The sequence below is a fragment of the Microcaecilia unicolor genome, chromosome 6 (genome assembly GCF_901765095.1).
Source record: "Microcaecilia unicolor chromosome 6, aMicUni1.1, whole genome shotgun sequence".
Taxonomy (NCBI): domain Eukaryota; kingdom Metazoa; phylum Chordata; class Amphibia; order Gymnophiona; family Siphonopidae; genus Microcaecilia; species Microcaecilia unicolor.
In genome coordinates, this window is record NC_044036.1 from 27814500 (window position 1) to 27830828 (window position 16329).

Genomic DNA, 16329 nt, shown 5'->3' on the forward strand with positions numbered 1-16329 from the left:
TGGGTTCAGGCTGGGAAGAAACATTTGCTGGCTGTCAGATTTACCAGGGGAGATCACAATGTACCTGAGTGAACTGGTTATCTGAAAATTCGTTCAGCTCGGCTAATAGTAGTCATGCCTTGAGGTTCCATCATGCTACATTGTTTTCCAGCATAAATGCAGGTGCAAAATCTGTGAATTCTTTCAGCCATGAACAATTTTCAAAGGGAAACTATGCAGGCAGGTCCCCTTTGAAAATTAGGTCCAAGGTCCAAAGGTACTTTGTACCTGTAAAGTCTGCACCTAGGGAAGCTGTTCAAACATTTCCTCCTCTCCTCCCTCCCTAAATGTGTGAAATTTTATAAGTCTGGGTTAGTTGTCAAGTATATTATAAATATACTAGTAAAAATGGCCCGTTTCTGGCGGCGATGAAACGGGCGCTAGCGGGCAGGGGACTCCCTTCCCCTCCCCTTACGCGTGTCTCCCTGGTGCTCTAGAGGTACCTGTTCGGTGGGGGCAGGAAAGAAAGAGCCCCCTCTTTCCTGCCCGTAGCGGTGGTGGTAGCTTCCTTGCTGCATCGTGTGGGAGTCCGGCTCTCGGCGTTTCAAAATGGCCGCCGAGAGTTGAAGTCTCGCGATGCAGCTTGAACTCTCGGCGGCCATTTTGAAACGCCGAGAGCCGGACTCCCACACGATGCAGCAAGGAAGCTACCACCACCGCTACGGGCAGGAAAGAGGGGGCTCTTTCTTTCCTGCCCCGACCGAACAGGTACCTCTAGACCACCAGGGAGACATGAGTAAGGGAAGGGGAGGGGAGCGGGGAGGTGACAGGGGGGAGGGACGTTGCTGAGGGTGAGTGTGGTACCGTGGGCGGGGCAGGGCTATGTGGGGAAAGGGGCCGGGTTGATGTGGACGTCGTGGGCGGCTGGGATTTTTTGGAAGGGGAGGAGTAGGGAAACAGGCTCCGCGTGTTTCCCTACTGCTCCCCGTGTGTTAATTAGCCTTGTTTTCGTGTTCCGCCCTCGACGTCATCACTTGTGACGCGAGGGCGGGGCATGAAGATGTTGTGGTGGCTTCACCACCATGAAACCACAAACCGGTGTGTGAGTGACTTCAGTGACGTCAGTGTCCTCAGAACGTTGAGGGTGCGTTTTATTATAGTAGATTAATTTAAAATAGATTTATGATGCCTACAATGGAGGTGGTGCATACAGATTTATCTCATGAATATTCATTGTGGATATCCTGCAAACCTGACTGACTGGGTAGCGAGGACTGGGTTAAGAACCCCTGCATTAAAATGACAAGAATTTCAAAAGAAATGAATGGTAAACCAATTGAGACCCACAAGAGACTGCAGGTTTATAAACAGGGCCATTTTCGATATGATGTTTAAATCCGACTTTAGGTGTTTTGCTCTAAATGTCTCAATTTCAAATAGGAAATATAGCCATTTTCAAAACAGCAAAACATTTACCTTTTTGTTTTGAAAATGGCCATTTGCGAGATGTTTTGTGATCAATGTGTTTATCTTTTTGGTCCATTTTCGAAAAAAAAAAAAAAAAAAAAGGTCCACGTGAAAACCGCACAAAATCAAGCCATGGGATGTAGGAGGAGCCAGCATTCTTAGTAGTCTGGCCACACAAACATCCCAGGAGTGCCCTAGGGGGCACTGCAGTGAACTTCACATAAAAGGTCCCAGGTACACATCTCACCATTTCCCCCTTATATTGTCTGCTAAGCCCTCCAAAACACACCAATACCACACTGTCCCAACTGTACACCACTATAGTAGCCCTTATGACTGCAGGGGTCACTTACATGTGGGTACAGTTGGTTTCTGGAGAGTTTTGGAGGGCTCACGCTTTCCACCACAAGTGTAACAGGTAGAGTGGGATATGGACCGGGATCCCTTTCTCTACACTGCAATGTACTGACCACTAGGTTACTCCAGGGACCTGCTGTCATAGAGGCTGGTAGGTACTGTTCTTTCTCATCTTTGAGGGTGGGAGGGGGTCAGTGACCACTGGGGGAGTGAAAGGGAGTCATGCTTTCATTCCTAGTTATAGGTGGTATATAAGTTTTTAAAATAAATAAATACATTTCCCCAGTGGTCATCTGGTCATTTAGGACACCTTTTTTGTACCTTATTCGTTCTAAAAACAGGTCTAGACCAAAATGTTTAGATTGTATCTCTAGACAATTTTGTTTTGTTTCATTATGGTTCTAAAACGTCCAAGTGTTAGTAATGCCCAAATCCTGCCCTTAACAAGCCCCCGACATGGCCCCTTGTGTCCTGGATATATTGCTGATGAACTGCATATCAGAACACTTAAATAATGAGTTTCGAAAATACTGATTTGAACGTTTTGGTAAGAGAAATGTTCAAATATGGCTTTATGACACTTTTTGTACGTTGTTCTGTTTCGAAAATGAGCCCCAAAGTGACTTAACTTACTGTTTCTGTTTCGTTAGGAAGCTGTCCAGCCTGGAATACTTGGACTTGTCTGGCAATAACCTTACACAGATCCCCAGTGGCCTACCTCGGAATATTGTTCTGCTTCACCTGGAGAAAAATGCCATCAAGACAATCTCCACAGATGTCTTGACGCAAATAAGGCATCTAGAGTACCTCCTTCTTCACAACAACAAGTTAAAGGCGAAAGGGATCCACCCAGATGCTTTTCTTGGTCTGAAAAAACTGCACACGGTCCACCTGTATAATAATATGCTGGAAAGGGTGCCCAGCGGACTGCCTCGCAGAGTGAAGACACTCATGCTTCTTCACAACCAAATAACAGGAATCTACAAAAATGATTTTGGTACCACTTACTACTTGGAGGACCTGAACTTGAGCTACAACAAAATCACAAGCGGTGAAATCCATCGGGAAGCCTTCCGTAAGCTAAGGCTGCTGAAGTCTCTGGATCTTTCTGGTAACAACTTAAAGTCCTTGCCCTGGGCTTTGCCCAAGAACCTAGAGATCTTGAAACTGAAAGAGAATGAAATTAGCTCCATCCCAAAGGGCTCTCTCACAGGGATGGTGAAGCTGAAAGAGTTTTATCTGAGCAACAACAAACTGAAGATTAACTCTGTGTATGCAGGAGCATGGTCAGAACTCACCAGTATACAGGTACCACGAGTTACAAAAAAAAAAAAAAAATATATATATATATATATACTACTTAACATTTCTAAAGCGCTACTAGGGTTACGCAGTGCTGTACAGTTTAACAAAGAAGGATAGTCCCTGCTCAAGGAGCTTACAATCTAAAGGACGAAATGTAAAGTTGGGGCAGTCTAGATATCCTGAATGGAGGTATAATGGTTATGAGCCGAAGGCGACATTGAAGAGGTGGGCTTTGAGTAAGGATTTATATATATACATATATTTCTTTTTACCAAGGATAGGAAATTCTTTTGGCTAAACAGAGAATCTCTGAGAGCTCTGTTTAGGTTTACTCAAGACAAGGGGGGTGCCAAATTTCACTGGGTTTATTTTCCTAGAGTTTCTGATCAAGAACGTACAAACATTTTCAGCCTGCAGAAGATCTCTGCTTCAGTACATCCAAGATCAACTTAGGGCAGGGGAACACAAAAAGGGATATTGTGGGAGTAGAGGACATAGGTTGAGGAACAGTAGGAGGAAGCAGGCTGATGGTTGTGTCAGGTTGCAGCTTTGGGAGGGTGTACTCCATCTTTGTTAAAGTTCAACATAGAGCTTCATTCATGCTACACAAGTGTTTTCTCGAACTTCAGGATGTATATACAACAGTGGCGTAGCCACAGGTGGGCCTGGGTGGGCCGGGGCCCACCCATTTAGGGCTCAGGCCCACCCAACAGTAGCATACGTTTAGCGGTAGCTGGTGGGGATCCCAAGCTCGGCCAGCTGAAGACTTCCCCCTGATGGTAATGAAAACGCTACTCTCCATGATACTGGCACCTGCACAGGCTCTGTTTTCGACTGCCATGGTGAAAAGAAGCATTTCTCCGCCAGCTGAGGGATTTTTTTTGGTGGTGGTTGGGACGGGGGAGAACACTTGGTGCTCACCCACTTCTTGCCTAGGCCCACCCAAAATCTGTTGTCTGACTACGCCCCTGATATACAACATGTACTTCTTTCTTGAGGCTCTTAGGTCTTTTGGTCTAGGTTTTTTCCATTCATCTCTCAGCCCTCAAGTTACTGAGTCCAACTTCTTAATTCCCAGCAACACCTTTGGTTGTAATGGAGAACAGTGCGGGTTAAGATTGGCAGGCCATGCATGTTAACCCTGGGGCTGTGTTAGGCGTGAGGAAGAAATCTCTTCAAAGTGGAGTGGAGTGAAGTAGAGGAGTGGCCTAGTGGTTAGGGTGGTGGACTTTGGTCCTGAGGAACTGAGTTCGATTCCCACTTCAGGCACAGGCAGCTCCTTGTGACTCTGGGCAAGTCACTTAACCCTCCATTGCCCCATGTAAGCCGCATTGAGCCTGCCATGAGTGGGAAAGCGCAGGGTACAAATGTAACAAAAATAAAATAGATACTATTGGAGATTCTACATGGAATGTTGCTACTATTGGAGATTCTACATGGAATGTTGCTATTCCACTAGCAACATTCCATGTAGAAGGCTGCGCAGGCTTCTGTTTCTGTGAGTCTGACGTGCAGGACGTCAGACTCACAGAAGCAGAAGCCTGCGCGGCCACATTGGTGATCTGCAAGGGCCGACTTTTACATGGAATGTTGCTAGTGGAATAGCTCAAATAGTAGCAACAGTGGAGGAGTGGCCTAGTGGTTAGGGTGGTGGACTTTGGTCCTGAGGAACTGAGTTTGATTCCCACTTCAGGCACAGGCAGCTCCTTGTGACTCTGGGCAAGTCACTTAACCCTCCATTGCCCCATGTAAGCCGCATTGAGCCTGCCATGAGTGGGAAAGCGCAGGGTACAAATGTAACAACAACAAAAAAAAGCTTTACCTTTGGTGAATGCTATGATTGCCTTGGCATTCTGTTCACAATTATCTCAGTCATTCAAGAAATGCAAGGTACAGTTGGAATGACTGTCCAAATAAAATGTATATTTACTGAACAAATTCTTCAAGACAGACGTATAGCAAAGCAGAGAAAAATGAAAGAACTATGACAAGTAGCTCAAAGTAAAGGCAGAAAGCATCTTTGGACGCCCTGAGTTTCCTTTTTTTTTTCTCTTTCTGGCTAGTCAGACGTCACTTCTCCTCTGAAGTCTTCTGTTCTGCTGACTCCTAGAGTCACCCCTCCATCTTGCTGTGGGTTCAGAGAACCCCCCCTCTGACTCTCCTTTGGTTCATGGAACCTCTCAGGGACCTGTGAAGCAGGGGCGTAGCCAGACAGCAGATTTTGGGTGGGCCTAGGCAAGAAGTGGGTGGGCACCAAATGTTCTCTCCCCCACCCCCACACCAAAACAATATCTCAGCTGGTGGGAAAATGCTTCTCTCCAGTCTCCACCTTGGTAGTCTGCAGCAGGCATGCGCTGAAAACTGAGCATGCGAAGGTGCCAGTATATTGTGGAGAGCAGCATTTTCATTACCATGTGCTACTGTTGGAGGGCCTGAGTCCTAAGTGGGTGGACCCTGGCCCACCTGTGGCTACGCCACTGCTGTGAACATGAAAATCCCTACTGAAACTCTTAATGAATTATGCTAGATCAGACCAAGGGTCCATCAAGCCCAGCATCCTGTCTTTGACAGTGGCTAATCTCAGTCACTAAGAAGCACCTACAGATCCCAAAGAATGGAACTATTTCCTGCAGTTTCCTCCCAGGGATAAGCAATAGCTTTACGGGGTCTGCTTGGCTAATTATTGTTTATGGACTTCTCCTCTAGGAATCTGTCCAAACCTCTTTTTCATCCAACTATATTAGATAAATAAATAAAATACTCGGGGTTTCTAATGAACTTCTGTCATGTATTATCTATACAGTCAAAGCAGGTAATAACCAACATGCACAATTAAAAGCAACATAAAACAGTAATTAAAATAAAAAACAAAAAAATAAAAATATGTGACAGTATAGGATATTGAAAGTCAACCCTCAGGGAAGACCTGTTGGAACAAATGTGCCTTGAACAGCTTCCTAAAAATTGTTAGGGGTTATTTTACTAAGGTGTGCTGAAAAATGGCCTGCAGTAGCGTAGGCGCATGTTTTGGCCGCATGCAGATCCATTTTTCAGCGCACCTGCAAAAATGCCTTTTAAAAGTTTTGCCAAAAATGGACGTGCGACAAAATCAAAATTGGTGCGTGTCCATTTTGGGTCTGAGACCTTTACCGCAAGCCATTGACCTAGCAGTAAAGTCTCACATGGTAACTGGGCGGTAATGACCTAAGCGTGTCAAATGCCACTTGGCGCACGTAGCGTACGCACGCCAGAAAATTATTTTTCAGATGTGCAGCAAAAATGAAATTACTGCAAGAGCCACGCAATAGCCGGGTGGTAACTCCAAATTGGTGCACATTGGGCGCAGGTAGGCGCTTATGCGGCTTAGTAAAGGGCTCCTAAATGAAGCAATTTTCATTTCTTGCGGTAAGGAATTCCAAAACACAGACCCACCAAATGGACTTGGCAAATAGACCGAATATAGTAACATAGTAGATGACAGCAGAAAAAGACATTCACGGTCCATCCAGTCTGCCCAACAAGATAAACTCATATGTGCTACTTTTTGTGTATACCTGACCTTGATTTCTATCTGCCATTTTCAGGGCACAGACCGTAGAAATCTGCCCAGCACTAGCCCCGCCTCCCACTACCGGCTCTGCCACCCAATCTCGGTTAAGCTTCTGAGGACCCATTCCTTCTCAACAGGATTCCTTTATGTTTATCACAATCATGTTTGAATTCCGTTACCGTTTTCATGTCCACCACCTCCCACGGGAGGGCATTCCAAATATCTAAAAGACATTTGCCTTGTGATCTCAGTAATTGTTTATATCCCCTGGCAACACATTCCACAACATCAGTGGTGTACCAAGGGGGGCAGTCCGCCCCGGGTGGACGCCGCTGGGGGGGTGCCGCGGCGCATGCCTATCACCTGCGAGTTCGAATCGCTACGCTAAATTCTCTCATTCGCTGCAGCTCCCTCCCTCTGCCCCAGAACAGGTTACTTCCTGTTCCGGGGCAGAGGGAGGGAGCTGCAGCGAATGAGAGAATTTAGCATAGCGATTCGAACTCGCAGGCGACAGGCACGCGCCACGGCAACCCCCCCTAGCGGTGTGCACCCGGGGGTTATTTCGCCGGGGGGGCGCATCGGCGATCCGCCCTGGGTGTCGTCGACACTAGGAACGCTACTGCACAACATGATTGTTCATCAGAAGAAAAAAAATACTTTCTTCAATTCGCTGTGAGAAGCTTTTATTTCATAACTGTTTGTTTAATTATCAACATCTTGAATTGATGAGAAAATAGAAATCAACGTGTGTCCAAAAATAGAAAATTGTGATTGCAGTGATGTGTGGAAACAAGGGTCAACAACCAAGTTGTAGGCGAGACTTTCTATTGGACTAACTTAATTGTCAAAAGCTTGTGAAAGATATATTATTTTCTCTTGATCTGGTCAGTCTTGATGGGAATTGAATTTTAGGGGTATCAAGTCCTCCTTCTCTGGCCCCATTCCAATGCCAGTTTTATTTCCAGGAATCACCACCACAAGAAGGAATAAATGACTTAAATCTTATTGGGAAAAGATCGCTTTCATTTATTATTATAATAGTTTCCCATAGGTTACCATCTTGTTTAAAATTATTGATACATTTAACACCAATATATTATATTAACATTTTTTTAATATGCTCATAGGTTTTCGTTGGACTATCACAGACCAACAGGTCTAATTATGTTCAAAATATTTAATTATCGCACATTTTACATTCAATCATTTTTTCAAAAACTTTTTTATCTGCCACACCATGCTCAAGTTCAATAATATTGTGAATTAAATTATTATGTTGGAGAAGAGACGGCTGAGGGGAGACATGATAGAGGTATATAAAATAATGAGTGGAGTGGAACAGGTGGATGTGAAGCGTCTGTTCACGCTTTCCAAAAATACTAGGACTAGGGGGCATGCGATGAAACTACAGTGTAGTAAATTTAAAACAAATCGGAGAAATTTTTTCTTCACCCAGCGCGTAATTAAACTCTGGAATTCATTGTCGGAGAACGTGGTGAAGGCGATTAGCTTGGCAGAGTTTAAAAAAGGGTTAGACGGTTTCCTAAAGGACAAGTCCATAAACCGCTACTAAATGGACTTGGGAAAAATCCACAATTCCGGGAATAACATGTATAGAATGTTTGTACGTTTGGGAAGCTTGCCAGGTGCCCTTGGCCTGGATTGGCCGCTGTCGTGGACAGGATGCTGGGCTCGATGGACCTCTGGTCTTTTCCCAGTGTGGCATTACTTATGTACTTATATAACTTAGCTTAAAACATGGACCATGTTTCGCTGATGCGTTGTTTCAAGGAACCCAATTGATATGGCTGTTCGAGTCCCTGAAAACACATAGCATTCCAATATTATCACAAAACCTTAATCTTCATTGTATAAAGTCTTCTCTCACTATTCAGCTTCAAAAACCATTGTTGGCTACGTTTATAGGAACCGTGAGAGAGAGAATCCGAAGCACTCCCGAAAAAGCAACAAACCAACAAAAGCAGTATTAATAAAATACTGAGTTGACACCCTACTTTTGAAGGCTCCTTGTGCTTTTGTTGGTACGTTTCTAGGAATACGGGACAATACTTCCTTACTCCTTTCAACGTTTGAGAGACGCCAAGCAATCCGGAAGTGGTATGGCCCCGTATTTCAATACCTCTGGGGACACATGACCATTCTGCAGGAGAGGCAGCCTTATTGGGAAAAGATTAAAATTCTTCCTTCCTCTTCATCATCTTTCTTTAGTTCAGACCTACAGCAACAGTAAGATGAAAAAGTCAGGGGAGTTCCCATAGCAACAGTAGTTGGTGGCCACCATCTTAATTCCACCCCAGACCAGAACTTCTTTCATGTGTCCAATGACCACCTTAGAACATAAGAACATAACATAAGAGCATAACAATTGCCATGATAGGTCAGACCAAAGGTCCATCTAGCCCAGTATCCTGCTTCCAATAGTGACCAAACCAGGTCACAAGTACCTGGCATATTTCCAGGATTAGCAAAGTTTCATGCTACCGACCCCAGGGATAAGTAATGGCTTTCCCCATGTCTATCAGTCTCAACCCCCTGACACATGATCTCACCCTAGCAATTTGCCTGGGATGAACCATACCAGATCTTATTAACTGTACTCCTACGCTTTATTTGTTCACGTCGGAGACTGTAACCACCTCTCCGGAACTATGTAAGCCACTTTGAGTCTACCGATAGGTGGGAAAATGTGGGATACAAATGTAATAAATAAATAAATAAATAAATACATAAATCTTAATAACAGTTTATGAACTTTACTTCCAGGAACTTGTCCAAACTTTGTTTTACTACTACTACTACTACTATTTAGCATTTCTATAGCGCTACAAGGCGTACGCAGCGCTGCACAAACATAGAAGAAAGACAGTCCCTGCTCAAAGAGCTTACAATCTAATAGACAAAAAATAAATAAAGTAGGCAAATCAAATCAATTAATGTGAACGGGAAGGAAGAGAGGAGGGTAGGTGGAAGCGAGTGGTTACTAGTGGTTACGAGTCAAAAGCAATGTTAAAGAGGTGGGCTTTCAGTCTAGATTTAAAGGTGGCCAAGGATGGGGCAAGACGTAGGGGCTCAGGAAGTTTATTCCAGGCGTAGGGTGCAGCGAGACAGAAGGCGCAAAGTCTGGAGTTGGCAGTAGTGGAGAAGGGAACAGATAAAAAGGATTTATCCATGGAGCGGAGTGCACAGGAAGGGGTGTAGGGAAGGACGAGTGTGGAGAGATACTGGGGAGCAGCAGAGTGAGTACATTTATAGGTTAGTAGAAGAAGTTTGAACAGGATGCGAAAACGGATAGGGAGCCAGTGAAGGGTCTTGAGGAGAGGGGTAGTTTTAAACCCAACTACGCTAACTGCTTTTACCACATCCTCCTGCAACAAGTTCCAGAGCTTAGTTATACATTGAGTGAAAAAATATGTTCTACTACCTGTTTTAAAAGTATTACTGTTTAACTTCATGGTATGTTACCTAGTCTTTGTACTTTTTGAAAGAGTGAAGAATCATGTGTTTACCTGTTCCACTCCATTCAGGATTTTATAGACCTCTATCATATTACTTTTAACTTTATTTGATATACGGCAAATAATTCAAAATAACCAAGTGGTTTACATAAGACAACGTATCAAATTGTTCAGAGGGAAAAGGGAAATTCACGAGAGGAGGCCTAGGTTACAGATTTAGAGTAATAAACAGGGTAAGGGTGGAAGAGGACAAAATTACTATATGACACATAAGACAATTCATTGCTAAGGACACACAAACCAGGCATCAAAGAAATGTGAAATCAAACATTTACAAGGGAAAGGCCCAGGCAAAGTAGTGGGCTTTCAGAAGAGCTTTACATTTTTTTGGTGTAGAGCTCCGATTATAATTCTAGTAGAACTGAATTCCAAAGCATGGGCCCTTGAATGGCGAAAGAAGAGGTTGTAGCTGACTGTGATCCAATTAAACGATGAGTTGGAACAACAAGAGCCGAACAGCCCTAACCTATTTAGCCTTTCCTTATATGAGAGTCATTCCATCCCCTTAATCATTTTGATTGCCCTTCTTTGAACCTTTTCTACTTTCACTATATCTTTTTTGAGATGTAGTGATTAGAATTGCACACCTTGGCCATAAGGGAAAGGGAAATGGGACTTGATATACCACCTTTCTGTGGTTTTTGCAACTACATTCAAAGCAGTCTACATAGTATATATAGGTACTTATTTGTACCAGGGGCAATGGAGGGTTAAGTGACTTGCCCAGAGTCACAAGGAGCTGCAGTGGGAATTGAACTCAGTTCCCCAGGATCAAAGTCCGCTGCACTAACCACTAGGCTACTCCTCCACTTTGCTCAAGACGGGGCAGAAGGATTCATAACAAAGACCAAGTGTCTTACTCCTCAGAACAAGAGTTTACAGGGGCACTTAAATCATCAATACATCATCAAGACAGTAACATAAACACACCTGACACCCACTATCATGCACTGCTTCTAGAGACTAAGCGGTGTCTAAAGTTACACAATAACAGAGACTGGATTAATTTCTGAAGCTACTCTTGACTACCAGGAGCCCCAAAACCCACATTTACTTCAGGAAGGGAGACTTTGGAATGTCCTACATTTGAAAGCTGGATCTGCATGTATTCCTGAATGCAAACTTGTAGACTGAAAAACTCCAAGCTCTGTCAAAAGTCATGCTACATATGAATTTACTACAAGGCAAGGAAAAGCCTTTTAGTTCTAAGATAAACAAAAACATAAAACTTTAGCCACTGCAGATGATACAGCTACACGTGGGCAGTTTAAGCCTTCTGGTTGAGATTTGGAGACAACTCTGGCCAGCTGAAATAGCTGGAAACAGAGCAATGTATTCTCAACAAATCATTAGGTTTAAGACTGAAGAGAACGCACAGCAGGTTTATTCAAGTTTAACTGGCTGCTCAAGTCCTAGTGCTCCTTTCAGGACTTACAAGGAGCAGGTGCTTCCCTCACAGGCTTCCAGTTCCAGGTTCTTCTTTTCTGCCAGTAGACCTCATACATGCCTACTGTATTCCACAGTGTCCACCAATAGCCTAAGGGCCAGGTCAGTCACTCCCAGGCCGCTTAGACCCTGTGCTAGGAAGGCCCAGGCCATCAACTTTTTTTGTTCCTACATCATTACCTTAACAGGCTCAATTTCATTGGCCCTGTGCTCTGTTATCCTACAGGTTACAGTTGTAGTTAATTGTATTATAGATAAGATGGGGCAGGGTGATGGCTTTTGATATGTGGTTGTAGTGGATGTGGAGTGAATAACGATAGGAAGGGGCAGAGTTATGGTTATTATGGTAGTTGTAGAGGACATTGGGTGAGAAATAGTATGAGGGGCAGGGTGATGGTTTCTAGTATGTGGTTGTAGATGATGTGGGATGAGGAATGTTAGGAGGAACAGAGTTATGATTATTACGTGTTATGACTGAGGATGTGAGCCCTTGTGCCCCGACTGAGCACGGCGAAGATGGAGTGCACCGCACTCGGTCAGGCAGCCAGACAACCCCTAGCTTCACCTGCACTTAGCCACTATTCCACAGGAGTTGAGCCCCTGGGTTCAAGCGGCCGGTAGGACTTCCGGAACCGGCGGGGTTGCAGGACCACCGATCAGACAGGTAGCCAACAGACACAGTCCAAGAGCCAGGAAAACAGTAGAGCTGAGAATAGTCCAAACACAGTCCAGGGTCAAAAGGCAGGCAGCAACACAACGCGTGGTCAGGAAACAAGCCAAGGTCAAAACTCAGGAATCAGGTAAGGAACACGGATGCAGACCACAACCTCTGCGCAGCAGAAGCCGAAGCACTGAAGGGCTGGAGGCAGTGCCTTAAGTAGAGGAGGAATTAGGCTAAAGCATGTGCAGCTGAAACAAGATGGCTGCCCCCATCAGCAGAGCTCTAAGGACCAAATATGGGCTTCCTTCCTGTCCTCGTTAGTCCAAGATGGCTTCCTGGGATATGATCTATCCAAGATGGCTGTACCATTGCTCTAAGTCGGATGATGGCTGCCAGACTTAGGAAACCGAAACAGACCTTCCCAAGACCGATCCTCGTCCTAGCCAGGAGGAGCGTCGTACAGGTGAGGGACGTAACATTACAGTAGTTATAGAGGACATTGAGTGAGGAATCGTACGAGGTGCATGTACCCTAGTAGCATGTAACCCTAGTAGCGCTCTAGAAATGTTAAGTAGTAGTAGTAGTAGTGAATGGTGATGGCTATTTTGTGATGTAGGTTTGTATTTTGGTATGTATATGCTGTAGGTCCAAGTTCAAAGTACCTTACAAGAAAGTTGGATGGCTTTTATACACTGGATTTTGATGCACTGCTACTGTAACCCTTAAAATGCTCTCTTGACAGTATTTGTTTACAATATTATATGGTAAGATCATTATTTAATTATTAACTACAAACTACAGTTACTCTTTCTCCCCTCCTGGGTAGCTCTATATCCCAGAGCTAGGGTGATGGTTGATACTTAGAACAAACCCTGATGTTCTTGCTGAAAATTAATGCTTGAAAACCCCGTGGTTGTCCAGGTTTTGCCACATCCGTGTAAGCAGAACCAACATTTTAGCTATCATGCTGTGGCTTTCTTCAGGGTATGCTGTGAGGTCTGGAGTTTGTCTTTAGATAGTTGGTTCTCAAACCTGATTGGTTGAGGTTTGAGGTGAGAAGTTTCCCCAGTGAGGCAGCAGATTTCGGTGGGAAATTGAGGAAAGAAAGTCTGTTCAAAAATTGGAATTTTGGCAGGAAAGCTTGTTGGTCACAATTTTAAATTCTGGCAGGACATGAGGCAGGAAATTTGTTGGTCAGTTCTGACTCTGGAGGGGGAGGAATTACTCTAGTTCATATTCTGAAACTCTGGGATGGGGGGGGAGAAGATATTTGTCTTCAACACCAGTCCTTTTTGCTCTAAATTATTTTTGAATGAGCAGTTGCCATGCTTTGTTTAAGATGAGTCCTTTGTATCCATTGAAATGTGGGTGTCTTGATTTCTCTATTGCCTCCTTGATTCTTCTCAACCACCAAAGAGGCAATAGAGACAGTTAATGTCGATAGACAAGTCCTGAACTTATAAGAACTCGGAACCCAATGGAAACTATTGCACACAAAATAGGATGGGGTTGGTTTGGCAATTCTTCTCCTGAGATCCAAAATTCTTCAGGCACAGACAGACAGTGGCAGTGGCGAGGTTAACATATTTTAGATTGCGCTATGAAACAAATTAGCAACTGCCTTGAAAGGGTCCAAAAATATTAGGCAGATTTTATCCTGCTGCTTGACACAGTAATTTCACACAACACCTTAGCTACCCATTTGGACTGGAAGAACTTTAGGACAAGGACTTACTATGGCTGTATGTAATTTGACGCAAAGCACTCTGAGGATAGTGTGTGAATAATAATAAACATAGAGAAATCAGAGGATTCCATATGAAAGATAGCAAAGGTACCAGAGCTCTTTTGTTAGCACTAGAGCAGCCATAACCAACCCAGTCCTCAGGGCACACCTAGTCCCATTGGGTTTCTAGGATATCCACAATGAATATTAATGAGTTAGATTTGCATGCACTGCCTCAATTGTATGCAAATCTATCTCATGCCTATTCATTGTGGATGTCCTGAAAACCCAATGGGAGTAGGTGTGCTCCGAAGACTGGGTTGGGAAGGCTTGTGCTAGAGGAAGCTTGTCACACAACCCATCTTGATCGAGTGAACTGTACCTGAACATGTAACCCACATGGAGCCCAGATTGAGAAAAGGCAGGTAATTTAAATTTAAAATCCAAATGCTGAAACTTTATCTCGTAACTATAGGTGCTGTGAACAGGCAGAGAAGATGCTTTTCTCAGTAAATAGGATGTGTGTGGGAGGGCACATCTTATGGGATAAGAGTGTCACTACTAGCTGAGATAATATTTAACCATCTCTATGACCTCATGTGCACCTTTATTTAAATTAGTCACCTTATTACTACTACTACTACTTAACACTTCTAAAGCGCTACTAGGGTTACTCAGCGCTGTACAGTTTAACAAAGAAGGACAGTCCCTGCTCAAAGGAGCTTACAATCTAATGGACAAAATGTGCGGTCAATCAAATTGGGGCAGTCTAAATTTCCTGAATAGAGGTAAAATGGTTAGGTGCCAAAGGCAACATTGAAGAGGTGGGCTTTGAGCAAGGATTTGAAGATGGGCAGGGAGGGGGCTTGGTGTATGGGCTCAGGAAGTTTATTCCAAGCATAGGGAGAGGCGAGGCAGAAAGGGCGGAGCCTCTCTTACCTATCTATATATTAAGCATCTCTCTGACCTCATGTGCAACTTTCTTTCAATTAGTCACCTTGCTTTCTAACTCCTCTTACTCTCTTACCTATCTATATGTTCCGTCTTTGCTTATACCCTACACTGTCAATTAAAATGTTCTAGTACATATTGTGTTGACATTGTAAGTAGTATACAGTGCCATACTTTGTATAGTTATTTGAACATTTTTACTGCTGTAATTGCCTATTGCTCATGTTTGATTTATTCGTACTGTACACTGCCTTGAGTGAATTCCTTCAAAAAGGCAGTAAATAAATCCTAATAAATAATAATAAGGGAGCACTTGATGCTTTATCCCTCTCAGAGATGTCTTTTCAACTATGCCTTCCGCAGCTCTTATGTAATTAAAAGGAAATCTGTGCTAGGTATTCATTTCCATGATTATAATTGGATTTGAAGGGCCCCAGCTCACTTCCAGTTTAATGTTTCTCAAAGCCATATATAGACATCACTGAGATGGATGGACAGACAGTGGATGGACTGGCAGATGGATGGATGAATGGACAGGTAGATGGATGAATGGATGGGCAGGTGTAGGGATGGGAATGTGAATTGATAGGTGAATGGATGGATGGATGGATGGATGGATGGATGGATGGATGGATGGATGGATGGATGGATGGATGGATGGATGGATGGTTGGATGGATGGGCAGGTGGATGGATAGACAGGTGGATGGATGGATGGACAGATGGATGGAAAAGTGTATGGATGGATGGATGGACAGATGGATGGAGAAGTGGATGGATGGGTAGCTGGATGGATGAATGGATGGGCAAGTGTAGGGATGGGAAGATGAATTGATAGGTGGATGGATGGATGGAAGGTAGATGGATTGGCAGATGAATTGATGGATGGAGAGATGGATGGACAGGTGGATGGATTGGCAGATGGATGGATGGACAGATGAATGGATTGAAGGAGAGGTGGATGGATGAATGGATAGACAGGTGTAGGGATGGGAAGATGAATTGATAGGTGGATGGATGGATGGAAAGTGGATTGGTAGATGAATTGATGGATAGAAAGATGGATGGATGGATGGACGGATGGACAGCTGAATGGAGAGGTGGATGGATGGATGGATGGACAGGTGGATGGATTGGCAGATGGATGGATGGATGGACAGATAAATGGATTGAAGGAGAGGTGGGTGGATGGGCAGGTGGATGGATGAATGGATGGGCAGGTGTAGGGATGAGAAGGTGAATTGATAGAGAGGTGGATGGACAGGTGGATGGATTGGCAGATAAAATGATGGATGGAGAGATGGATGGATGGATGGACAGCTGAATGGAGAGATGGATGGATGGACAGGTGG

The 16329-nt window shown here is 44.1% G+C and overlaps 1 protein-coding gene across 3 annotated transcripts in view; it reads left to right on the plus strand.

The window, feature by feature from the left end:
• PODN (podocan) overlaps positions 1-16329 on the plus strand; it is an 86359-nt gene that overhangs the window by 36205 nt on the left and 33825 nt on the right. For all 3 annotated transcript variants that reach the window (XM_030207415.1, XM_030207416.1, XM_030207417.1), the window contains exon 8: positions 2454-3111. In XM_030207415.1, coding sequence (XP_030063275.1) covers positions 2454-3111 — 658 coding nt within the window. The remainder of the gene's footprint in view (positions 1-2453; positions 3112-16329) is intronic.